At 47.8% G+C, this 27,467-nt stretch overlaps 1 protein-coding gene across 1 annotated transcript in view; it reads right to left on the bottom strand.

Annotated features, from left to right (window-relative positions):
- acer3 (alkaline ceramidase 3) overlaps positions 1 to 22,688 on the bottom strand; it is a 159,955-nt gene extending 137,267 nt beyond the window's left edge. Inside the window, exon 1 of the mRNA XM_078402009.1 lies at positions 22,521 to 22,688. Within this exon, the coding sequence (XP_078258135.1) occupies positions 22,521 to 22,623 (103 nt within the window). The 5' untranslated portion in view covers positions 22,624 to 22,688. The remainder of the gene's footprint in view (positions 1 to 22,520) is intronic.
- Between the last annotated feature and the right edge of the window lie 4,779 nt (positions 22,689 to 27,467).

Genomic DNA, 27,467 nt, shown 5'->3' with positions numbered 1-27,467 from the left:
TGCCATACCTTGCCCTCTCACTCTTTCTGTCAAGATCCTGTTGAAGCCTCTCTACATGCTCCTCAGTACACACAAAGTCGGAAATATGATAATATTGACTCCTCAGCCGAATCATTGACATAAATTAAGAATAGCCAGGGCCCAAGCATCAATCGCTACAATGCCCGTTGATCATCATCTGACAATCTGAGGGGTTTCTATTTATTCAGTGTCTTGTTTTCCGTCCAATAATCAAATCAATCCATATTAGTATATTTCCTCAATTCTATATTCTTTAATCTTGCTAACAATTCTATCACATATCTTTGGGAAAATCCAATCATTCTACATCTAAAAAAAAGACACACTGTTGGAGTAACTCAGCGGGTCAGGCATCATCATCTCTGGAGAACATGGATCGGTGATGTTTCACGTCAGCCACCATTCAAAATGTCGGGAAATAGAACATCTTGCCTTGCCCGCATCATCCCCACTCTTTAACATCTTTTATGCATCTGGCTATAGATGTATAGAAACCAGGTCTACCAGATCTTCTCCATCCAAAGATAAGACACAAAGTGCTGGAGTAACTCAGCAGGTCAGGCAGCATCTCTGGAGAATAAGGTCAGGTAACGTTTCAGATCAGGACCCTTCTTCAGATTGAAAGTAGGAGGTGGGGTAGGGGGGGGGGGGTGTGAAGAGATGGAGGCGAGAAAAGACCCGGAGTAATCAGGGCTATCCACAAATTACCTCAGGGTGGTATTAACGATTTACGCAAAGGAATTAAATGCAACATCTCCAAGTTTGCAGATGACACAAAGCTGGGTGGCAGCGTGAGCTGTGAGGAGGATGCTATTAGACTGCAGGTTGACTTGGATAGGTTGGGCAAATGCATGGCAGATGCAGTATAGTATAGATAAATGTTAGGCTATCCACTTTGGTGGCAAGAATAAGGCGGAAGATTATTATCTGAATGGTGTCAGATTAGGAAAAGGGGAGGTAGAATGAGACCTTGGAGGTCCTTGTACATCAGTCACTGAAAGTAAGCATGCATGTACAGCAGGAAATGAAGAAAGCAAATGGCATGTTGGCCTTCATAGAGAGAGGATTTGAGTATAGGAGCAAAGAGGTCCTACTGCAGTTGTACAGGGCCCAGGTGAGACTGCACCTGGAGTATTGTGTGAAATCTTTATCTCCTAATTTGAGAAAAGGCATTCTTGCTATTGAGGGAGTGCAGCGTCAGTTCACCATGTAAAATTCGCAAGATGGCGGGACTGACATATGATTGACTGGGCTTATATTTACTGGAATTTAGAAGGATGAGAGGAGATCTTATAGAAACATAAAATTATAAAGGGATTAAACAGGCTAGATACAAGAAAAATGTTCCCGATGTTGGGGCAGTCCAGAACCAGGGGTCACAGTTTAAGAATAAAGGGTAGGCCATTAGGACTGAGATAAGGAAAAACATTTTCACCCAGAGAATTGTGAATCCTCTGCCACAGAAGGCTGTGGAGGCCAAATCACTGGATGTATTTAAGGGAGAGTTGGATATAGCTCTTAGGGCTAACGGAATCAAGGGATATGGGGAGAAAGCAGGAAAAGAGTATTGATTCTGGATGATCAGCCATGATGATATTGAATAGCAGTGCTAGCTCGAAGGGCCGAATGGCCTACTCTTGCACCTATTTTCTATGTTTCTATGTATCATGGTGGGCCCATTTTTGCTAGGAGGTCCATCCAATCTGGCTGACTCTTAGAACAGAGAAAAGCACTGCACAGAAACGGCTCTTTGGCCCACAATGCCCCGCGCCAAAATGGCTTGCTCATAGCATGCCAATAAATTTATCAGACGATTTGAAAAGTCAAAATCTGAAGTAGCAGAGACATCATGATGTTCTCTTCATGAATATATGATGGCTCTATTAGTTCAGTTTACGTATTTTCAATTTATAAATTCAGGAGAAAGCTCTCTTGCTCTGTCCTATCATTGCGCAAATCTGCATTTGAGGGTAGCACAATGGCGCAGCGGTAGAGTTGCTACCTGACAATGCCAGAGACCTGGGTTTAATCCCGACTAGGCAATAGACAATAGGTGCAGGCATAGGACATTCGGCCCTTTGAGCCAGCACCGCCCACGGGTGCTATCTGTATGGAGTTTGTACGTTCTCCCCGTGACTGCGTGGGTTTTCTCAGAGATCTTCGGTTTCCTCCCATACTCCAAAGACGTCCAGGTTTGTTGGTTAATTGGCTTGGTATAAGTGTAAATTGTCCCTAGTGTGTGTAGAATAGTGTTAACGTGCGGGGATCGCCGGTCGGTACGGACTCGGTGGGCCAAAGGGCCTGTTTCCTTGCTGCATCTCTAAACTAAACAAGAAACTAAAGTTCCAAATAAAGAATTTCTTGTTAATAGCGTGCAGTTTCTGGTTATGAAGGGGAAGTACAAGTGAGATAAAGGGATGAATATATTCAGAATACGTCAGTTTAGGAGAGACAAAATGCAACTGTATTAGAGCCATAAGCAGACCGAAACACTTCTGTCTCAGTTACACAGAACTAATGTGGTGACTCTCGAAGCTTTGGACTCAACTCAACTATGGCACAACCCGACACACTGCTTCCTTTATCGAACACTATTCTGCAGGAACTGTGTGGTGCAACAACTAAGCACACTAATCCTTTCTCTTCAGACTTACCAAATCTATCTCACACTGATTCCGTCCTTTGCCCGCTGTAAAGATTCTACAAATACTTAGTATGTATGAAAAGGGAGAAATATACTATAATATTTTGAAACGTGAGAAACAATACATCACACAGTTTTTAACTTGGGGCCAAACATAGTTTGACTAAAGGGACCACTGTGCATAGCCTCGTCTAGATGCTGTCATATCATACTATTGCTATGTTATGATAGAACACAGATGGGCAGCTGGTAGAGTTGTTGCCTCAGGCACCCGAGACCTAGGTTCGATCCCGACCTCAGGTGTGGAGTTTGCACATTCTCCCAATAACTATGTGGGTTTTCTCCAGGTGCTCCGGTTTTCCTCCCACATCCCAAAGACACATGGGTTTGGAGGTTAGTTGGCCTCTGTAAATGGCCCTCATGGATACGAAAGGGATAACATAGAACTAGTCTGAACGAGTGGATTGATGGCCGGCTTGGACTCGGTGGGCCAAGGGGTCCGTTTTCACGCTGTATCTTTCAAATCAATCAAACGTAGAGAAGGTCATTCGACCCATCAAGTCTGTAAATCCATTTGCCTACTGTAACCTCTGTAACCTTTTTCCCCCTCACATTCATGCGGCACGGTGGCGCAGCGGTAGAGTTGCTGCCTTAAAGCAAATGCAGCGCCGGAGACTCCGGTTCGATCCTAACTACGGGCGCCGTCTGTACGGAGTTTGTACGTTCTCCCCGTGACCTGCGTGGGTTTTCTCCGAGATCTTCGGTTTCCTTCCACACTCCAGAGACATACAGGTATGTAGGTTAATTGACTGGGTAAATGTAAAAATTGTCCCTAGTGTGTGTAGGATAGTGTTAATGTGCGGGGATCGCTGGGAGGCGCGGACTCAGTGGGCCGAAGGGCCTGTTTCCGCGCTGTATCTCCAAAAAAAAAATCTAAATTCCCATCAACTCCATCCTGATTCTCCCATCATCCACATACACGAGGAATAATTTGTGGTAGGCAATTAACTTACGAAACCAATATGTCCTGGATTTGCACAAGGAAACTGGAGCACACAGAAAAAAACCGGGAAATGTTTAAACTGCACAATTGGAAAATTGAGATTAAGATCAACCCAGGTTATGGGAACATTGAGACTGCAATTATTATGTCCGAAGACGAGACCTCATTATTGCATTCATGTTTTTGTCTTTTTTCACCCAGAAAACATCAAATATAAGTAACAACATAAGGCGAATAGGTACTGGTAGTCTGAATTAAAAATATAAAATCATACTAACAACAAACAGTGCAATAAGAACAGCTTGCAATCAAACTTAAATCTTTCTACAAATTGTGATCACGAGCACCAGAATAATTCCAAAACAAAGACATTTAAACAAAGTACGTCCTTACGAATCATACTCTGATTATGAAAGTGTTCCATTTTTGCAGATGTCAATTTTGTCCCTAATCAGAAAGTTCACAAAATCACGACATACATCAACCATATCGCCACAATATTGTAATGAATAGCGTTGATGAGGGCCAATTAACATGAACATTTACTTATTATCTACCTTTGCCTATTTATAAGAAGTACAGCAGCTGCGGCTTGCCTGCAGTCCGTCTGTCTTCTGTGTTTTTTTTGTTGTTTTTGTATGAATTGTAGTTTTAATATGGTGTAGTGTTTGTATGTTATGTGGGGTTGGGGTGGGGGTGGGGGGGGAGGGAACGGGAACTGTAACATTCTCTCTCCCGAACGGAGACGCGACCTTTGTTCTGTGTCATGTCTCCGTTCCCGCTGCGGCCTACCACCGGCCATGCACCTGGAGCTGGAGGGCTCCGGCTGGGACCACATGGGGCTCTGGTTCGCAGAGCCCGCGGCCCGGACTCACCACCTGCGGCGCTGGCTGCCTGCGGATGCTGCGGGAGCGGCTGCGACTCGTCTCCGGAGGCTCCGGCGCGGGCCGCGTGCACGTCGGAAGCCCGCAGGCCGCTGGATGGAGGCCGACATCGGGACCTCCGGCAGCGGCAGCGACAGCGTCTTCGCCCGCCCCGAATCGCGGGGCTTGGGTCGGCCTGCCACGGACCTTTCACCGTCCGGCGCGGCCTGGAATAGGCCGCGGGATTTTCTCCGCCCGGTGGGGGCTTCAATGTCGGGAGCCCCGACCGCCCCGACGTGGAAACTACAACAGCCTGACCGCGGGGGAAAACGGCAGGGGAAGAGAAAAATACATTCTGGCCTTCCATCACAGTGAGGGACTGGAGGAGACTCACTGTGATGGATGTTTCTTTTGTTTGGTGTTAGTTTATGATTGTATGTGTTATTGCATTTTTATTGATTATTCTTATTGGTCTTATTGTTGAACTGCGGGTAATGTTTCATTTCACTACACATTTATGTGTATGTGACAAATAAACGACTATTGACTATTGAGAATCAGAATGTCCCTGGCTCAATGGCTGGCTTTGATGGACTTGAAGTATCAAATTGTTTAGTAGAGTATCATTGGCAATCTTCTATTGAGACTTGTGCAATTTCCAAAGTAACCCGCAGTGAACCTGGCAGCCTGTGTTCTTCAGAGACAATACTGTCTGGTTACTGGAAGGAGGATACATGTTAAAAGGTTTTTGCCCCCAAGACTGGTTCGCATTTAAATCTATATACTAAAACTCTCGTTTGTTTGTTTGTTTGTTCCTAAACTACAGCCAAAACGGTACACAATTGCGCGACAATTTTAGGCCCACCTTACTCACCGTCGTCCCTTTGGTGCTAATGGAAGTTTCATTGAAATCAGTGATATATTTTTTGTTATTCACATTTTAAAGTGTAAATCTATATCCTAGGGAGGTAGGGGGAGGGGTGGGAGGGGGAGAAGGGAGGGTGGGGGGGGGAGAAGGGAGGGTGGGGGGGGGGAAAGGGAGGGTGGGGGGGGGAAAGGGAGGGTGGGGGGAAGAAGGGAGGGTGGGGGGGGAGAAGGGAGGGTGGGGGGAGAAGGGAGGGTGGGGGGGAGAAGGGAGGGTGGGGGGGAGAAGGGAGGGTGGGGGGGAGAAGGGAGGGTGGGGGGGAGAAGGGAGGGTGGGGGGGAGAAGGGAGGGTGGGGGGGAGAAGGGAGGGTGGGGGGGAGAAGGGAGGGTGGGGGGGAGAAGGGAGGGTGGGGGGGGGAGAAGGGAGGGTGGGGGGGGGAGAAGGGAGGGTGGGGGGGGGAGAAGGGAGGGTGGGGGGGGAGAAGGGAGGGTGGGGGGGAGAAGGGAGGGTGGGGGGGGGAGAAGGGAGGGTGGGGGGGGGAGAAGGGAGGGTGGGGGGGGGAAGGGAGGGTGGGGGGGAGAAGGGAGGGTGGGGGGGGAGAAGGGAGGGTGGGGGGGGAGAAGGGAGGGTGGGGGGGGAGAAGGGAGGGTGGGGGGGGGGAGAAGGGAGGGTGGGAGGGGGAGAAGGGAGGGTGGGGGGGGAGAAGGGAGGGTGGGGGGGGAGAAGGGAGGGTGGGGGGGGAGAAGGGAGGGTGGGGGGGGAGAAGGGAGGGTGGGGGGGAGAAGGGAGGGTGGGGGGGAGAAGGGAGGGTGGGGGGGGAGAAGGGAGGGTGGGGGGGAGAAGGGAGGGTGGGGAGGAGAAGGGAGGGTGGGGGGGAGAAGGGAGGGTGGGGGGGAGAAGGGAGTGTGGGGGGGAGAAGGGAGGGTGGGGGGGAGAAGGGAGGGTGGGGGGGAGAAGGGAGGGTGGGGGGGAGAAGGGAGGGTGGGGGGGTGAAGGGAGGGTGGGGGGGGAGAAGGGAGGGTGGGGGGGAGAAGGGAGGGTGGGGGGGAGAAGGGAGGGTGGGGGGGAGAAGGGAGGGTGGGGGGGAGAAGGGAGGGTGGGGGGGGAGAAGGGAGGGTGGGGGGGGAGAAGGGAGGGTGGGGGGGGAGAAGGGAGGGTGGGGGGGGGAGAAGGGAGGGTGGGGGGGGAGAAGGGAGGGTGGGGGGGGAGAAGGGAGGGTGGGGGGGGGAGAAGGGAGGGTGGGGGGGGAAGGGAGGGTGGGGGGGGGAGAAGGGAGGGTGGGGGGGAGAAGGGAGGGTGGGGGGGGAGAAGGGAGGGTGGGGGGGGAGAAGGGAGGGTGGGGGGGGAGAAGGGAGGGTGGGAGGGGGAGAAGGGAGGGTGGGGGGGGGGAGAAGGGAGGGTGGGGGGGGAGAAGGGAGGGTGGGGGGGGGAGAAGGGAGGGTGGGGGGGGAGAAGGGAGGGTGGGGGGGGCGAAGGGAGGGTGGGGGGGGAGAAGGGAGGGTGGGGGGGGAGAAGGGAGGGTGGGGGGGGAGAAGGAGGGTGGGGGGGGAGAAGGGAGGGTGGGGGGGGAGAAGGGAGGGTGGGGGGGAGAGGGAGGGTGGGGGGGAGAAGGGAGGGTGGGGGGGGAGAAGGAGGGTGGGGGGGAGAAGGGAGGGTGGGGGGAGAAGGGAGGGTGGGGGGGAGAAGGGAGGGTGGGGGGAGAAGGAGGGTGGGGGGGAGAAGGGAGGGTGGGGGGGGAGAGGGAGGGTGGGGGGGGAGAAGGGAGGGTGGGGGGGGAGAAGGGAGGGTGGGGGGGGAGAAGGGAGGGTGGGGGGGAGAAGGGAGGGTGGGGGGGGAGAAGGGAGGGTGGGGGGGGAGAAGGGAGGGTGGGGGGGAGAAGGGAGGGTGGGGGGGAGAAGGGAGGGTGGGGGGGGAGAAGGGAGGGTGGGGGGGGGAGAAGGGAGGGTGGGGGGGGAGAAGGGAGGGTGGGGGGGGAGAAGGGAGGGTGGGGGGGGAGAAGGAGGGTGGGGGGGGAGAAGGGAGGGTGGGGGGGGGAGAAGGGAGGGTGGGGGGGGGAGAAGGGAGGGTGGGGGGGAGAAGGGAGGGTGGGGGGGGAGAAGGGAGGGTGGGGGGGGAGAAGGGAGGGTGGGGGGGGGAGAAGGGAGGGTGGGGGGGGGAGAAGGGAGGGTGGGGGGGAGAAGGGAGGGTGGGGGGGAGAAGGGAGGGTGGGGGGGAGAAGGGAGGGTGGGGGGGAGAAGGGAGGGTGGGGGGGAGAAGGGAGGGTGGGGGGGAGAAGGGAGGGTGGGGGGGGGAGAAGGGAGGGTGGGGGGGGGAGAAGGGAGGGTGGGGGGGAGAAGGGAGGGTGGGGGGGGGAGAAGGGAGGGTGGGGGGGGAGAAGGGAGGGTGGGGGGGGAGAAGGGAGGGTGGGGGGGGGAGAAGGGAGGGTGGGGGGGGGAGAAGGGAGGGTGGGGGAGGAGAAGGGAGGGTGGGGGGGAGAAGGGAGGGTGGGGGGGGAGAAGGGAGGGTGGGGGGGGAGAAGGGAAGGTGGGGGGGGAGAAGGGAGGGTGGGGGGGGAGAAGGGAGGGTGGGGGTGGAGAGGGCAAGGCTGGAGGAGAGGGTGCTGCACCAATGCAGGAGAGGTTTGGGCCACTTGGACCAACGGGTCCACTTGGTCTCGTTAATAATATTTATAGGAGCTCGTTCATATGTACGAGCCACTCATAACCCACACAGGCCTTGCGCTGGAGAAGTTGTAATTGTTTTCTGTGGAACAGGAATGATTAAGAGGGAATCCAGCAGAACTTCCAAGGTCATTAAAATCATTAAAAGGTAGAACCAAAACTGAACAATACAAAACTGTGCTCCTTGACAGAAGGAAGAGAGGAAGAACAAGAAAATATGAAACAAAAGATAGACACAAAAAGCTGGAGTAACTCAGCGGGACAGGCAGCATCACTAGAGAGAAGGAAAGGGTGACATTTCGGGTGTTCCAGAAAAAACAATCAAAGTTTATCCAACCGTGAAGAAAGCCAATGGAATGTTGGCCTTCATAACAAGAGGAGTTGAGGTCCTTCTGCAGTTGTACAGGGCCCTAGTGAGACTGCACCTGGAGTACTGTGTGCAGTTTTGGTCTCCAAATTTGAGGAAGGATATTCTTGCTATTGAGGGCGTGCAGTGTAGGTTTACTAGGTTAATTCCCAGAATGGCGGGACTGTCATATGTTGAAAGACTGGAGCGACTAGGTTTGTATACACTGGAATTTAGAAGGATGAGAGGGGATCTTATCGAAACGTATAAGATTATTAAGAGGTTGGACACGTTAGAGGCAGGAAGCATGTTCCCAATGTTGGGGTAGTCCAGAACAAGGGGCCACAGTTTAAGAATAAGGAAAAACTTTTTCAGTCAGAGAGTTGTGAACCTGTGGAATTCTCTGCCTCAGAAGTCAGTGGAGGCCAATTCTCTGAATGCATTCAAGAGAGCTAGATAGAGCTCTTAAGGATAGCGGAGTCAGGGGGTATGGGGAGAAAGCAGGAACGCGGTACTGATTGAGAATGATCAGCCATGATCACATTGAAATTCAGTGCTGGCTCAAAGGGCCGAATGGCCTCCTCCTGCACCTATTGTCTATTGTCTCTCCCTGTGATTAATACGCTCTAATCCAGGCACTATTCTGGTAAACTCCAGATATCATTTGGGAAAGGGAATTTATCTTGTTCCTCCATCACCACCTACAATACCCAAATCGGCATCAGCTGTGATCAGCTATTCCACCACAAAGCATCAGCAATCACAAAAAAAATTGCTTCAATATAACAATCAGCCGAGTAAGTCACGAGGATTCAGTCACGCTCTTTTCAATGGATTACTCTGCAAAATGGTCAAATGGTACTTTTGTTCAACAGGGGGAAATGTTAGTTTTAAAATTCTGATGCCCACACAAAGCCAAGTAACCATAGATGCAGCAAGCAAAACTCAGCACCTTCAGCAACAAGCCACCACTGCTTCTAAATAAAAGCAGATATGTTGGAAGCACTAAGCAGGTCAGGCAGCATAAGTAGAAAGAAAACAGAATTAATGATTCAGGTTGAAAACAGTTTATTGACGAAATGGTATTGCCATTGGTAATTTCCGTCACGTGTCCGGGATGCAATGAAAAATTGTTTTGCGTACTATCCAAGCAGAGCATACACGAGTACAACAGGTAGTTACAGTTACATTAAAAAACGTGTGCTGCAACAAGGTAGATTGGAAGATCAGGAATACATCCTTAGCTGAAGGATCTCAACCCGAAACGACACTCATTCCTTCTCTCTGGTGATGCTGCCAGTCCCGCTGAGTTACTCCAGTATTTTGTGTCTATCTTAGCATACAAAACTCTGTTCAAGGGTTTGGTAACAGCAGAGATGAAACTATTCCTGAATCTTGTGATCCATGTTTAAGCTATTCTATCTTCTCCTCAACACGAGAGAATGAGAGTATGGGGTGATCGTTGGTTGGCGTGGACTTGGTGGGCTGAAAGGCCTGTTTCCAAGTTCACTTTGCTACAACCAGCGTTTTCTAGAATTGATCTTTACGTTCTTGAATTAACCCTAATCCTACCATGGCAACGGAACACTACAAGACCACCTAGACACAAAATGCTAGAGTAACCCGGTGAGACAGGCAGCATATCTCTGGAGAGAAGAAATGGGTGACGTTTTGGGTCGTGACTCAAGGGTCCCGACACAAGTCACACAATCCTTCTCTCCAGCGATGTTGCCTGTCCCGCTGAGTTACTCCAGCGTTTTCAGTGTAACCACCATCTGCAGCTTCTTCCTGCACTACAAGACCACCTCTTGTTTTCTAAATGTGCATTGCACCAGTATAATTTTAATATAATTTATGTTTGTGTGTCTCTGTGCCTGTGATGAAGCTACAAGCAAGATTTTCATTATACCTGCACCGCCCCGGTACATGCATACGACAATAAACTCAACTTGACTATTAACTCCCTCTGAAATTACCTACTCGAACCTCACCCCCTCTGAACACACAGCCCTCCGCTCACTCGGCAGCAACCCTGACATTATAATCAAACACGCCGATAAGGGAGGTGCCATGGTAGTCTGGCGCGCTGACCTCTACCGGGCTGAGGCCAGGCGACAACTCTGACGACAACTCTTAGACACCTCCTCCTGCTTATCCTTGGACCATTATCCCACAGATGAGCACCAGGCCTTAATCAGAATCAGAATTACCTTTATTGTCATCCAAAAAACAAGTCTTGTGGACGAGATTCCGTCACCCACAGTCCAACAGTAAGAGCAATAAAATAAGCAATTACACAACCACAAACCAACACAAAACAAAAAAAAAGAAACATCCATCACAATGAGTCTCCTCCAGTCCCCTCCTCACTGTGATGGAAGGCCAGAATGTCATTTCTCTTACCCTGCCGTCTTCTCCCGCGGTCAGGCTGTTGAACTTTCCAGGCCGCGCTGGACGGTGAAAGGTTCGCAGCGGGCCGACCCAAGCCCCGCGATCCGGGGCGGGCGAAGAAGCTGCCGCTGCACGTCGGGGCTCAAACCCCATTACTGATTTCATCACTTCCGGCTGTCTGCCTTCCACAGCCTCCAACCTTATAGTTTCCCAGCCCCGCACAGCCCCAAAATCCACAAACACAACTGCCCTGGCAGACCCATTGTTTCAGCCTGCTCCTGTCCCACGGAAATAATTTCCACATACCTCGATTCCATCCTATACCCCCGGTCCAATCTTGCCCGACCTATTTCCGAGATACCTCGCATGCCCTTTGTTTCCTTAATGACTTCCGCTTTCCCAACCCCCACTCCCTCATCTTTACTATGGACGTTCAGCCGCTCTACACCTCCATCCCCCACCAAGAAGGCCTTAAAGCCCTCCGTTTCTTCGTCCACCGCAGAACCATCCAATTTCCCTCTACTAACATTTTCCTTCGCCTAGCGGAGCTGGTCCTCACCCTCAACAACTCCTTTGACTCCTCCCACATCCTCCAAGTTCAAGGCGTAGCTATGGGCACCCGCATGGGCTTCAGCAAGACCTGCCTCTTTGTAGGGTACGTTGAACAATCCCTGTTCCAGGCGTGCACTGGCCCTATCCCCGAACTCTATCTCCGTTACAATAATGACTGCATCAGTGCTACCTCCTGCACCCATGCAGAACTCATGGACTTCAACTTCACCACCAATTTTCATCCTGCACTCAAATTTACTTGGACCATCCACGACACCTCCCACCCCTTTCTTGATTTCAGAGTCTCCATCATAGGTAATAGACTGTTGACTGATATCCATCACAAACCCACTGACTCCCACAACTACACTTCTTCCCACCCTGCTTCCTGCAAAGACTCCATCCCCTACTCCCAATTCCTCCGTCTACGCTGCATCTGCACCCAAGATGAGGTGTTCCATACTAGAACATCCGAGATGTCCTCATGCTTTAGGGAACAGGGGTTCCCCTCTCCCATCATAGACGAGGCCCTCACTCGTGTCTCCTCGGTACCCCGCAGCTCTGCCTTTGCTCCCCCTCCCCCTAGTCGCAACAGAGACAGAGTCCCCCTAGTCCATACCTTCCACCTCATCCTCCATCGCATACAACACATAATCCTCTGAAGTTTCCGCCACCTCCAACGGGATCCCATCACTAGCCACATTTTCCCATTTCCACCCCTTTCCGCCTTCCGCAGAGACCGTTCCCTCCGCAACTCCCTGGTTCTTCTTCTTATCGTGTCCACACATGCTAGATATTGTGTTTCTGCCAAAACTGAACACAACTCTTAGCAATGTCATTGTTCTCTGAGGTCTTCAGCTTTGCACTCATGCTCCAATAGAGGACATCTCAATTGGTGCTCCATAGCTTGTGGTTCAGTGCCACATATGCAGATGACATCTTCAGTATCTATATAACCCCACTTCTTCAGAGTCACTTTACAACGACCTGGTTAACTCATCCCTTCCCACCCAAACCACCCCTTCCCCAGGTACCTTCCCCTGCAACCGCAAACGATGCAACATCTGTCTCAAGTCTGAAGAATCATTCTGAACATCAGTCTGAAGAAGGGTCTCGACCCGAAACGTCACCCATTCCTTCTCTCCTGAGATGCTGCCTGACCTGCTGAGTTACTCAAGCACTTTGTGAAATAAATAACTTTGATTTGTACCAGTATCTGCAGTTATTTTCTTACAACACCCGTCTCACTTCAGGTAGCCCCAGCATTCCTTCTCTCTATCCCTCCCCCACCCAATTCGCACTAGCTTCTCATTTTCACCCTACAAACAGCTTATCATCGCTTCTTTCTTGCACATCTTTTATTCATTGTTCTTTATCTCTCCACATCACCGTCTATATGTCTCGTTTCCCTAACCAGTCTGAAGAAGGGTCTCGACCCGAAATGTCACCCATTCCTTTCTCTCCAATGATGCTACCTGTCCTGCTGAATTACTTGAGTATTTTGTGTCTATCTTTGACTATTAACTTCCAAGACACGTTCAAAATTGATCAGTTGAATTTTCTCAGGGATTCTGGCTGCAGCATTTTCTCAAATCAATTTCTTTGCAATAATATTACTCATTGTATGACAGTACATCATCTGGCAAGGATGCCGAGAGGCCAGGGAAGGTATCGTGCGTGTAAATCTTTAGTGCCTTTCATGTTCTTCACAAATCCCACAGTACAAAAATCAACATGCATGTCATCGAGTCATACAGCATGGAAACAGATCCTTTGGCTCAATCCAATGCCGACCAAGATGCTCCATCGACACTGGTCGTCCCATGTGCCTGCATTTGGCCCACATCCGTCTAAACTTTCCTATCCATCTATCCAAATGTCTTTGAAATGTTGTGATAGGGCCTGCCTCAACTACCTCCTCTGGCAGCTCATTCCATGAACCACCATCCTTTGTGTGAAAAAGTTCAAGGTTTCAAGGTCAGTTTATTGTTCACGTGTACCAATTAAGGTACAGTGAAATTCGAATTACCATGCAGCCATACTAAAAAAAAAAGCAACAAGACACACAACTACATAAAAGTTAACATAAACATCCACCACAGCGGATTCCCCACGTTCCTTACTGTGATGGAAGGCAATAAATTCCAATCTACTTCTTCTTTTATACTCCCATGGTCGGGGCAATCGAACCATCCGCAGTCGGGGTGGTCGAAGCCCCCGCAGTTGGGGCGGTCGAAGCCCCCGCAGTCAGAGTTCCCGAAGTCGGTCTCCGACCAGAGACCACCAGCTCCGTGATGTTAAAGTCCCGCAGACTCCCGTGGTAGAGCTCAGAGGTCGATTCCTGGCAAAGGGATCGCGAGTTCCGTGATGTTAAAGTCCCGCAGGAACCCACGGTGAAGCTCTCAAAATTGGTCTCCAGCAAAGGCCACCAACTCTTCGATGTTAGGCCGCAGTGCGGACGTAGATACGATACGGAAAAAAAAACAAATCGCATCTCTGTCGAGGTAACAGATTAGAAAAAGTTTCCCCCAACTCCCCCCCCCCCCAAAACAAGCTAAAGAACACTGAAAACATACATTTGCCCTTCAAGTTCCTATTAAATCATTCGCTTCTCACCTTAAACCAATGTTTTCTGGTTCTTGATTCTCCTACTCTTTGTAAAATGCTCTGTGCATTTACCCTATCTATTCCACAGCGGTAAATTCATTTTCACAGCAATGTGATAATAACCAAATAATTTACTTTAAAAATTAGGACTGAGCAATAAATGCTGGACTGAACATTAAGGAGAATCTGCAGACTTCTCTTTGGAATTAGTCATGAGTGTTCAATAGTCACGTAATGGAACAATTAAATTCTTACTTGTTGCAGCTTTACAGATCCATTAACCCAAAAAGAAAAATTACATCCAGTTGAAAAGGCAAACAAGTGATTTCAAAGTACAATATTTCTATTGCATGGCACAAATCTTTAGCCAAGATTTCCTACTAATGCTTTCAAAAGTTAGTGCACAGCCCACCATTCTCCGATTACAGTATAAGCTAAGGCAGTTGGTTAACATGGAGGTGGAAACATTCCTGGAACCACAGTAACGATGACAGCACTGACCACATCCAGCATCTGGGGTGGAAGAAGCGAGTAAAGTGCACCAATCTTCATCACAAGCAAAAAACAAAGGGCTGGAGGAACTCAGCAGACCAGGTAGCGTCTGAGGAGGTAACGGACAGGTAACGGTTTGGGCTGGAACCGTTCTTCCGACCGTCTGAAGATGCTGTCTGACCCACTGAGCTCCTGCAGCACCTTGCGTTTTGCTCAAGATTCCAGCATCTGCAGTATCTGAAGCAACTTGCTTATGAATAGGCACAATACAATGATACAATAAAGTATCATTGAACTGTGTGTCTCCCATTCAGTGGCAAGTAGCTAACTGATTTATTGAAATCACATAAACCTCGAAAAACACAGAAGAATAGGCTATGAGGAAAACAAAAGGTCATTCTATTTAAATGCAAGCTGCCTGAAATTTAAAAAAGGAAGGGCTGGAAATGTCAAACAAAAAACAATTCTTACTGAAAGTACACAACAAATTTTGATCACAACCCAATGAGGCTGCCATGGACATTTAACATTGTCATAATTTTGCAGTTTGTTAAATGTATTTAATCATAAAGACATCCACGTTAACACCTTTACCCACCCAGTATTTTAATTAATGCAAGGTGACCTTGCATTGATAGAATAGATTGTATAGCTTTACTGTTCCAGAATAGCTACAGCACTGGCATCTATCTGGTAATATGGATAAATGCCCAGATATGTTCACTCCATAGAACACAAGACCCAGTTGCTCAGCACTTTAACTCCCCCTCCCATTCCCAATCTGACCTTTCTGTCCTGGGCCTCCTCCATTGTCAGAGTGAGTCCCAGTGCAAATTGGAGGAACAGCACCTCATATTTCGCTTGGGCAGCTTACACCCCAGCGGTATGAACATTGACTTCTCTAACTTCAAATAGCCCTTGCTTTCCCTCTCTCTCTATCCCCTTCCTTCCCCTTCCCAGTTCTCCCACCAGTCTTACTGTCTCCGACTACATTCTATCTCTGTCCCACCCGCTCCCCTGACATCAGTCTGCAGAAGGGTCTCGACCCTAAACGTCGCCCATTTCTTCTCTCCTGAGATGCCTCCTGTCCCACTGAGTTATTCCAGCATTTTGTGCCTACCTTCGATTTAAACCAACATCTGCAGTTCTTTCCTACACAAAAGCTCTGACAGTCATGTCAGAGCAACTTACTTCCAACCAGCAAAAAGATAATGGGACCAAGGTGTTTGAATAAAACTATTCAAAGGGGAGGAGGTATTGCCAATGTCTGAAGTTATACCTAGCATCAAGAAAGAAAGATTCAATTGCTCAGGGTCTTATTCCCAAACCTTTCTCCATCATTCATGTTAGAGAGGGTGTGGAGAGGATGTTTCCACTGGTGAGAGAGAATAGGACCAGAGGTCATAGCCTCAGAATAAAAGGACGTTCCTTTAGGATGGAAGAATTTCTTTACTCAGAGGGTGGTGAATCTGTGGAATTCATTGCTACAGAACACTGTGGAGGCCAAGTCAATGGATATTTTGAAGGCAAAGATAGAAAGATACTTGATTTGTATGGGTGTCGGGGGTTATGGGGAGAAGACAGGAAAATGGGGTTAAGAGAGAAAGAGAACAGCCATGATTGAATGGTGAAGTAGCCTTGATGGGCCTAATTCTGCTCCTCTCATTTATGAATATGTTGTAAATGGGGCTGATCAATAATGATTTGGCAGTATCCAGCTCAATGTAGAATTCCAACAGACTGTTTCAGATAATTAACCAGTCCATGCCTACAGCACCAAACCTGGAGAAAATCCAGACTTCAACTAACAAGTAGCAATTAATCTGCGTCCTATGTAAATAGACACAAAATGCTGGAGTAACTCAGCAGGGCAGGCAGCATCTCCGGAGAAAAAGAACAGGTGACGTTTTGGGTCAGATGTATTTGATATAGACTGTCAACAGAGCCGTTTGGCCACCATTCCTTGGGAATTACCCTGGGAATTATATCAGAAGCTGGTTTCTTTCAGCAAGTGACTTTGTTCAACATCCCAAGGTGTCTCTTTCACCCATATTGCACAATTCAGTAATATATTTCAATATTCTCTGCTTGTCTGGACAGGTCTATGTGTAATGTAAGGCAAAATTCACCCAAACACAACCATAAACTTGCAACCACCTCATCATGGCTGCAGCGTGCAATTGCTATTACACCCCAAAAGCTGCAATCACTACCATCTGTGAGCATAAAGGAGAGCAAGTGCAGGGAAACACCATTACACTTCTGATGAAAGATTAGCTTTGAATCTCCCTTATGGGGAGAAGGCAGGAGAATGGGGTTGAGAGGGAAAGATAGATTAGCTATGATATGATTGAATGGCGGAGTAGAAGATGCGCCGAATGGCCTAATTTTGCTCCTATAACTTATGAACTTATAAATGCTTTCCCTAGTCCTTCGTATTGCCAGCATTTTCTGATTTACTTCAGATTTCCCGTGTCAGCACAGTATTTTGTTTCCTGGAATTACTTGCTATTCTTTCACTAATGATGGATCAAAATCCAGCCCAGTGGCATTTTGGAACTAGGGACGGCAGAGGAAACTGGAATAACAGTTTAGTTTCAGAGTAATGGGCAGGCTATTTTCCTCTGAGAGGCAAAGACATTTATTCGTTCAGAAAGTGAAATATTTTTGGTATTCCCTACCCCAGAAAGTTGTAGAGACGCAGCCACAGATTGATCAAAAATTATATTAATAGATTTTAGAATAATCAGGAAATATATGGATAGTACAAGAAAATAGGACTGAGCTAAAAAATCAGCTATGAGATTTAGGTTTATGTTTATTATTGTCATGTGTACTGAGGTACAGTGAAAAACTTAGTTTTGCATTCTATCCAGTTAGGTCAGGTAATACTGTACATTCAGTCGTTAAACTCAAGTACAATAGGTAGAGCAAAGGGAAAGATAGAGTGCAGAATATAGTGTCAGCATTGCAGCACATCAGTTCCACAGACAAATTCTAATGTCTGTGATGGGGTGGAGGTGAATCAGACTAAAGCCTAGCTAATGCCAGGACTGTTCAGGAACTGGGTAACAGAGGGGAAGAATCCATCCCAGTATCAAAGGACCCAAACAGTCTTTCCAGGTGAGACAGAGGTTCACCTGCACCTCCTCCAACCTCATCTATTGCATCCGCTGCTCTAGATGTCAACTTATTTATATCGGCGAAACCAAGCGCAGGCTCGGCGCTCGGTCCGCATTAACAAAACTGATCTCCCGGTGGCCCAGATCTCCCTCTATCTTCCTGTCTCCACCTATATCCTTCCTTTGTCCCGCCCCCTTGACATCAGTCTGAAGAAGGGTCTCGACCCGAAACGTCACCCATTCCTTCTCTCCCGAGATGCTGCCTGACCTGCTGAGTTACTCCAGCATTTTGTGAATAAATCGATTTGTACCAGCATCTGCAGTTATTTTCTTATAGAATCCATCCCAGAGTCTGGTGGTCCACGCTTTCAAGTTCTGTACCTTCAGCCTGACAGGAGCTGTGAGAGGGAGGAATAACCGGGGTGGGATGTCCGATTACATTGGCTGCTTTTCAAAGGCAGCATGAAATGTAGATGGAGTCGGTGGTTGCGAGTCGGGTCTGTGTGATGGACTGGGCTACATCCACAACTCTCGGTAATTTCTTGTGGCCTTGGACAGAGCTTTTCCACAAACCAAGCTGTGATGCAGTATTTTTTCTAAGGTGCATCTGTAGCAATTTGTAAATTATGCTGAATTTCCTCAGGCTCTTGAAGAAGTAGTGGCATTGGTTGTCACGTTAATGTGGCTGGTCCACACAGATCATTAGTAATATTAATGCCAATATTAGTAATATTAATATGAAGCACTCAACTATTTCCACTGCAGCACAATTGATGCCGATTGGGGCATGTACAATTTTAGTGAATAGCAGAACAGGTTCAAAGGGCCTACTTCTCCTATTTCTTATGTTCAAATAAAAGATCACATCCTTTTTGTCAGGGAAGAGCAAACCCATACATATGTTAAATGACTGTACGCTTCATTTTCAACAACTTGGTGCAAGTCAATATCCGACCTCACATTTCTTTACAAATACATAATTTTTCCCCACGATCAATCTCAATGAAAGTGTTTCTAATCTGATCCAAAAATGTAAGCTCAGAAACTATGGGGATTCAGAAGGGGAGGGGGCAGGGGAAATTAGCTTTTTGGAACATTGATTTGGAACATGAACCCAAACTTGAAGGAGAATGTATTAATTAAGGCAAACCACAGATTTATTGAGGGCAAATCATATTTAACCAATTTGACAGAATGTTTTGATGAAGCCATTATTGTTGCGAGAGTTTGCAAGACAACTGCAGAATTAGAGAAGGCTTTTGATAAGGTGTCACGTAACGGGCTTATCAGCAAAAGTTGGATCGCGTGGAATAAAAGTGGCATTGATGGCATTAATACAAAAAGATTGGCCAACAGACAACATAACACTGGCCAGGCCTCATCCAAAGGATCCTGTTCAATTTAGATGGTGCCACTGTGGGAAGGCTGGGGTCATTTAAGGAGGTCCAGAAACTATTTGAGATATTGCTCAAGTTAAGTGAGATATGGCCCAGTTAACAAGGATGGATTAGAGAAGCTGAGACCCTTTTCTTTCAAGAGAAGATTGAAAGCAGATTTAAAGAAAAGTAGGTAAAATGTCAAGGAGTCTTTACAGAATCAATAATGGGAGGCTACAGGGTGGTCAAGGACTAGACGTCATGGTATGAAATAACAGGAAGAGGAGAGTCACGTGAAAAAACTTTTGTTAAACTAAGCACACACTGCATGTGGTTGGAAAGTGGAATGCACAGCCTGCAGATGTCTAAAGAAAGGTCCAGACCTGAAACATCCCCGTCCAGGTTCTCCAGAGATGCTGACTGACCCGCTGAGTTACTCCAGTATTTTGTGTCTTTTATGTCTAAATATGTGGTGGAGAAAGGTTCCATTGTGGCCTTCAAAAGGGAACCGGTTAAATGTATGGGTAGGGAAAGTTTGCAAGGAAATGGAGAAAGGGATGGGCCCTTAAACCAATGAGTCACTCTGGTAGAGAGATGACACGGATATGAAGAGGCAAATGGTCTAATTCTGCGCCGTAATCATTCTATGAGTGTACACAGCTGGCGCATAGCTAACCGGCCACTGAGTTGGCCTTGCCGGATTGCACAAGAATCCTCCTCAGTCCTCTCTCACTTCACTTTCCTCATGAATCATACCTCAAAGATAAACTGGGTTAGCTATCGCTTGTATTGATCTACTTAAAGCAAAAAGTTTAAATGCTGGAAATCCAAACTAAAAACAAAAATGTTGGGGATGCTCAATTGACCAGGAAACATCAAAGGGGAGAGGGACAGAGATAATAGTTCAGGTCAATGATACCTTTCATCAGACCTCTGAAAGGAAACATTATGCTTTCACATATCTTCTATTTTGGTTGAATCCACGACCACCAAAGGTGCATTGTACTGCAACAATTTTACAGTTCAATGGCTTCCATTAAAGAAAATACAAGTAAAAATGTTGTGCCTCCGTGAGCTTAAACATACAAAACCATCCTACCATGACAAGAGTCAAAAGTTTGATACCCCTGCCCATGAGCGACACAGCGGCACAGCTGGTAGAGCTGCTGCCTCACAGTGCAAGAGACCCGGGTTCTGTCCTGACCTCAGGTGCTGTGTGGAGTCTGCACATTTAGATTTTTTAATTAGATTTAGAGATACAGCGCGGAAACAGGCCCTTCGGTCCACCGAGTCCGCGCCGCCCAGCGATCCCCGCACATTAACACTATCCTACACACACTAGGGACAGTTTTTACATTTACCCAGTCAATTAACCTACATACCTGCACGTCTTTGGAGTGTGGGAGGAAACCGAAGAACTCGGAGAAAACCCACGCAGGTCACGGGGAGAACGTACAAACTCCGTACAGACGGCGCCCGTAGTCAGGATCGAACCTGAGTCTCCAGCGCTGCATTCGCTGTAAGGCAGCAACTCTACCGCTGCGCCACCGTACCGCCCTGTGACCACTTGGGTTTCCTCCAGGTTTTCTCCCACATCCAAAGACAAGTGGGTTTATAGGTTAATTGGTATCTATAAAATTGCCCCCAATATATAGGTGGTGGGATAACATAGAACTAGTGTAAACAAGAGATCATTGGGTGGCAAAGGTCCTTTTTCCATGTTGTATCTCAAAAATATAACCAGCAGCTTGCCCTGGACCAGACATACCAAAGCAATGGCCTTAGAAGGCTTAAGTTCGGCATGTCCCCAACAAATCTCAGCAACCTCTACAGATGCGCTGTAGAAATCATTTTCCGAGATGCATTACAGCATGGTTTGGGAACAGTTCCATGCAGACAGCAAGAAATTGCAGAACATTGTGGATGTAGCCCAGACCATCACACAAACCATCCTCCCTTCCATTAACTCCATCTACACTTCATGCCACCTCGGCAAGGTCACCTGCATAATCAAGGACGTCTCACCCTGGTCACTGCACCTCTTCCCTCTCCCATCAGGCAAGAGGTACAGAAGTGTGAAAACTCACACCTCTTGATTCAGGGTCAGTTTCTTCCCAGCTTTATCAGGACCACTCCCTCGTCCTAGGATGAACCAACACGGACTAGTGTCTCCAACACTGACTAGAGAGTGGTCCCGACCTACCATCTATCTCATTGGAGACCCTCGAATTACCTTTAATCAGATTTATCCTTGCACTAAACATTATTCCCTTTATCCTGTATGTTTAGGATGCAGATGGCTTATTTGTAATCACATATAGCCTTTTCGCTGACTGTAAAGCAGGCAACAAATATGCCTTTCTTCAGTCTGAAGAAGGGTCTCGACCCAAAACATCGGCCATTCCTTCTCTCCTGAGATGCTGCCTGACCTGCTGAGTTACTCCAGCATTTTGTGAACAAATGTCTTTCACTATACCTCAGTACACGTGACAAAAATATACTAAATGAAACATTCTAACAAGTTAACAGCCCAGTTGACTTTTAACTATCAAATCAAGACTTTTAAAGGTTCAAGGACAATAAATACTAACATTGCTTGCAACTCCACATACAATGACAGTCCATCATCCTAGTGCAACTAGGCTTTGGCAACAGATGTCACCTGGTCCCAGGTCCCAAATACAGATGTTAATTAGGAAACAGAGAATAGAATTGTGCCAAGAATTGTGTTTAAAAGAGGCAAACATAATTTTATGCAACACTATTTTGCTTATTATTAATTATCTGTGTATGCGTTTACTGCTGGCCTGTTCTGCTACAAGTGTAAGGATTTATTTGTTCCATTGTCGGTACAAAATGACAATTAAACACCCTTGACTTGACTCTTGAACGAGCAAACACTCCCACCGTTTCCAGGTGATATTTATATCACATACAATGTAGCTGCACACTGAGTGAAGTCAATTAAAGGACACACGAAGTGCACAAGGGCAAACAGACCTTCCTCGCCGACAGGAATGCATGCGTGCAGAAAATTAGATCCCCCCCACTAACACGCTGAGGAATCTTTTTTAAGGCGAAAACATGTGAAAGTAACAATTCCCAACTTGCAAAAGGCTTGGCAAGGGAAGGCAGGGGAGACTTGTGAGGCTGCCACAAGCGCAATTACAGTCGCCAGAACCCCGCACATTTAAAACAAAATGTGTGCATCGATGTCTGGAAAATGTTTTTGCAAAAATAAAAGCGTCCGGAGGGATGCAAGTTTGCATTTATTTCTAGTGGTGAGAATGGCGGGAGTTAGGCCTAGACAGCAGCCTTCCTGTCACACACTGTAAAGCCGGTAATAACTAATTAAGATAAATATATATGTGTGTGTGTAGATAGTATAAGACAATAACTGCAGATGCTGGTACAAATCGAAGGTATTTATTCACAAAATGCTGGAGTAACTCAGCGGGTCAGGCAGCATCTCAGGAGAGAAGGACGAATGGGTGACGTTTCGGGTCGAGACCCTTCTTCAGACGTGTGTAGATATATATTTTTGTAAATTAAAAATAATAATAATAAATAAACTTACAGAACTCGGCCACGTAAAAGGACACGGCGTAATTCTCCTCGCACCAGTCCAGCGTTGAGGTGGGCTCTCCCCAGTAGCCTGGCCTGTCATACACGGGTGCCATGTTTGGAGGTGAGCGGCGGGAGGCAGAGATGGGGGGGGGGAGGTAGGCCACGTCACCATGGCGACGCCGCAGGGCCCTCGCCGCCCGCTGTCGATCACAGGCCACGGACACGCCCTCTCCGCTCACAGCGCCTGCCACGCTCCCCATATTCATGAGATGGGGCCTGGCCACGCCCCCCCCCCCCCCTCCGTACTCATGACCATTGCCTCCGTCTTCATGAGACAGCCGTGACCACGCCCCATATTCATGAGACAGCCCTGACCCCGCCCCATATTCATCAGACAGCCCTGGTCACCGCCCCATATTCATAAAACAGTCCTGAACACGCCCCTTATTCATAAAAAACAGCCCTGGTCATGTCCCATATTAATGACACAGCTCCCTCCCACATTCATGACATCTCAGGCCACACCCCCCATTCATTGTGGTCCCATCCCACACACATTTAATCATATCATATCATATATATACAGCCGGAAACAGGCCTTTTCGGCCCTCCAAGTCCGTGCCGCCCAGTGATCCCCGTACATTAACACTATCCTACACCCACTAGGGACAATTTTTACATTTACCCAGCCAATTAACCTACATACCTGTACGTCTTTGGAGTGTGGGAGGAAACCGAAGATCTCGGAGAAAACCCACGCAGGTCACGGGGAGAACGTACAAACTCCTTACAGTGCAGCACCCGTAGTCAGGATCGAACCTGAGTCTCCGGCGCTGCATTCGCTGTAAAGCAGCAACTCTACCGCTGCGCTACCGTGCCGCCCATTTAAGATTGTGGTCCCATCCCACACACATGTCTGAAGAAGGGTCTCGACCCGAAACGTCACCCATTCCTTCTCTCCCGAGATGCTGCCTGACCTGCTGAGTTACTCCAGCATTTTGTGAATAAATCGATTTGTACCAGCATCTGCAGTTATTTTCTTATACTAAGATGCCATCTATATTCTACAACTTTTGTTTGTTTGTTTGTTTATTTGTTCCTGAACTACAGCCAAAACGGTGCACGATAGCGCGACAATTTTAGGCCCTCCTTATTCACCGTCGTCCCTTTGGTGTGAATGGGAGAGGTTTCATTGAAATCGGTGTTATATTTTTTAAGTTATTCACATTTTAAAGTGTAAATCTATTTCCTAGGGAGGGGGGGAGCGGGGGAGGAGGGAGGATAAGGGGGTTGAGGGGGATGGAGTGGGGGGAGGGGAAGATGGGAGGGGGAGGAGGGAGGGTGGGGAGAGAGGGGAAGGGGGAGGAGAGGGTGCTGCACCAATGCAGGAGAGGTTTGCGCCCAACGGGTCCACTTACTTTAGTGATAATGCAAGTAGTTTTATTGAAATCGGTGTTATATTTTTAAAGTTATTCAAATTTTAAAGTTTAAAAGGAGGGGAGGGGGAGGAGGGAGGGGGAGTGGGGGAGAAGGGAGAGAGGGGGGAGGACAGGGTGCTGCACCAAGGCAGGAGAGGTTTGGTTACAAAATCCTTCTCTCAATGTGATAGTTTCCCCTCAAGAGTAAAGGAGTAGGTCATTTAGGACTGAGATGAGGAAAACTTTTTCACCCAGAGAGTTGTGAATCTGTGGAATTCTATGCCACAGAAGGCAGTGGAGGCCAAATCACTGGATATTTTCATAGAAACATAGATGCAGGAGGAGGCCATTCGGCCCTTCGAGCCAGCACCACCATTCACTGTGATCATAGCTGATCATCCACAATCAATAGCCCGTGCCTGCCTTCTCCTCATACCCCTGTTACCCCTGTTTCCGCTAGCCCCTGGAGCTCTATCTAACTCTCTTTTAAATTCATCCAGTGAATTGGCCTCCACTGCCTTCTGTGGCAGAGAATTCCACAAATTCACAACTCTCTGGGTGAAAAAGATCTTTCTCATCTCAGTTATCCCTTGATTCCACTAGCCCCTAGCTTTTCAAGAGAGAGTTAGATTTAGCTCTTCGGGCTAACAGAATCAAGGGATATGGGGAGAAAGCAGGAACGGGGAACTGATTTTAGATGATTAGTCATGATCATATTGAATGGCAGTGGTGGCTCGAAGGGACAAATGACCTGCTCCTGCACCTATTTTTCTATGTTTCTATGTTCATCACCTGGTTTAATATAATACTATATCCTAGTATAACAGGATTGTTGCTGAATTGTATTCCAAAAATGAATTTCACTATACTTGGTGAAGTATAGTATCACTATCCTATACCTGACAAAAAAGTTCCATTGAATCATTGATAGCTTTTTCTTGCAGAGAACTGCTACAAACTTGGAAAATCTGTTCAAAAGATGAGGGTGCACTTGGTTCAGTTGAGGCTGCTGACATTTTTTCTCCCAACCGGTGATGACAAGGGGAAAAGCAGGAACGGGCTACTGATTGTGGATGTAATGTAAGAAAATAACTGCAGATGCTGGTACAAATCGAAGGTATTTATTTCACAAAATGCTGGGGTAACTCAGCAGGTCAGGCAGCATCTCAGGAGAGAAGGAATGGTTGACGTTTCGGGTCGAGACCCTTCTTCAGACTGATTGTGGATGATCAGCCTTGATCCCATTGAATGGCGGTGCTGGCTCGAAGGGCCGAAGGGCCTCCTCCGGCACATATTTTCTATGTTTCAATGTTTCTAAATTAGCTGCTCCAGTGGATGGGTTTTGTAAGTCAATTTTCATATTTACAGACAATTTTTCTTCTTTGGCAGTTTCCGTGAGATGGAAGGAATTTTGGTTTCATTTTGGTTTTGCAGGTTCAGAAGTGGCTGATGAGGTTAATGTGGGAACCACAGATGCAACAAGTGGTGGCTGGCAAAGGAAGTGGGTGGGAGAGTTGGTGACGTGTACACGCCTTCTACTGTTCCTCCCCTCTTCTATTTCACACCATCTTCCCCTCTGCATTCAGGCTTCTGACGGTCCTTCCATTGCTCAAAGTACTGCCCAATTCACCTCTACTCCATTGCGGACATTGGACTTTGTCAATGGAACAGATGCGCTACCATGCTGAGAACTGTAGTCTGCAACCTCTACCATCCCCTTGGCAAATTTAGGGCCCTCTCACTTCTGGAAACATAGAAACATAGACAATAGGTGCAGGAGGAGGCCATTTGGCCCTTCGAGTCAGCACCGCCATTCATTGTGATCATGGCTGATCATTCGCAATCAGTAACCCGTGCCTGCCTTCTCCCCATACCCCCTGATTCCGCTAGTCCCTGGAGTTCTATCTAACTCTCTTTTAAATTCATCCAGTGAATTGGCCTCCACTGCCTTCTGTGGCAGAGAATTCCACAAATTCACAACTCTCTGGGTGAAAAAGTTCTTTCTCATCTCAGTTTTAAATGGTCTCCCCTTTATTCTTAGGGGAGGACCCTGGTTCTGGACTCCTCCAACATTGGGAACATTTTTCCTGCATCTAGCTTGTCCAGTCCTTTTATAATTTTATGTTATTCAGTCTTATGTGACGCAATCATAGAATTGAATTGAATACTTTATTGGCACATGTGACAAGTCCCAGTGAAATTCTTTGCTTGCATGAGCTTCAAGAGAGAGCTAGATAGAGCTCTTAACGATAGCGGAGTCAGGGGGTATGGTCAGGAACGGGTGTGTGAAAAAGTTACCCCTCAGATTCCTACTAAATCTTTTCCCCTTCACCTTAAACCTAATGTCCTCCGGTCCTCGATTCACCTAATCTGGGCAAGAGACTCTTTGCATCCACCCGATCTATTCCCCTCATGATTTTATACACTAAACAAATATCCTGTCGTGTCTTGGGAACTTTCTCCCGGTGGCTTTCAAAGAAAACATTATTTAAGAGCAGGTGACGCTTTGTTTACAAGAGGAGACCAGCTCGCCACAGTCCCGACGGACAATATCCTCAAAAGCAGTGTCATGGGTCTTTGATTGGGAAGGTTGGAGTCTAGTGGGAGTGATGGAATCCAGAGGATGAGCCAATAAGGTAGACGCCTTTATTGTCACTGGAGTTCCTTCCACCACCAATGCCGCCGTGACACGGTGGCGCTGCGGTAGAGTTGCTTCCTCATAGCGCCAGAGACCCAGGTTCGATCCTGACTACGGGTGCAGTCTGTACGGAGTCTGTACGTTCTCCCCGTGACCTGTGCGGGTTTTCTCCGGGTGCTCCGGTTTCCTCCCACTCTCCAAGGACGTATAGGTTTGCAGGTTAATTGGCTTTGGTATAATTGTAAATTGTCCCCTAGTGTGTGTGTGGGATAGTGTAAGTGTGTGGGGATCGCTGGTTGGCGGGGTGCACTCAGTGGACCGAAAGGCCTGTTTCCGCGCTGTATCTCTAAACTAAACTTAATACAGTGCTGGAGTAACTCAGCGCGTCAGGCAGCATCTCTGGAGAACATGGATTAGTGACGTTTCAGCTCGGGACTCCTGACCTGTATCAACCTATTTCCTGCCAGGCTGTGTCATGCCACTTCTTTCTTCCAGCTTTCTTCCCCACACCTCCCCCCCCCCCCCCCCCCCCCACCCCTACAGTCAGACTGAATATGGGTCCCAACCTGAAACGTCACCTATGGATGGTCTCCAGAGATGCTGCCTGGCCCGTTGAGTTACACAAGTGCTTATTCAGATACATTTTCTCCCCAGCTGCAATGAGGCAACTGAACCATCCTCTCATCAACGAGAGAGCAGTCCTGACCTCCCATCTACTTCTTTGAAGACCCTTGGACTATCTTTAATTGGACTTTAGTGAACTTTTATCTTGCACTAAATATTATTCCTTTTATCCTCTATCTGTACAATGTGCACAGATTGATTTTATAATCTTTCAAGTAGAATCTTTCCACCGAACCTTTTAACTGTACCTCAGTACATGTGACCATAAACTAAACCA

The sequence above is a fragment of the Rhinoraja longicauda genome, chromosome 7, assembly GCF_053455715.1.
Source record: "Rhinoraja longicauda isolate Sanriku21f chromosome 7, sRhiLon1.1, whole genome shotgun sequence".
NCBI classification, from domain to species: Eukaryota; Metazoa; Chordata; class Chondrichthyes; order Rajiformes; family Arhynchobatidae; genus Rhinoraja; species Rhinoraja longicauda.
The sequence above is the reverse complement of the archived record's forward strand: the minus strand, read 5'-3'. Positions and strand labels throughout refer to the sequence as shown.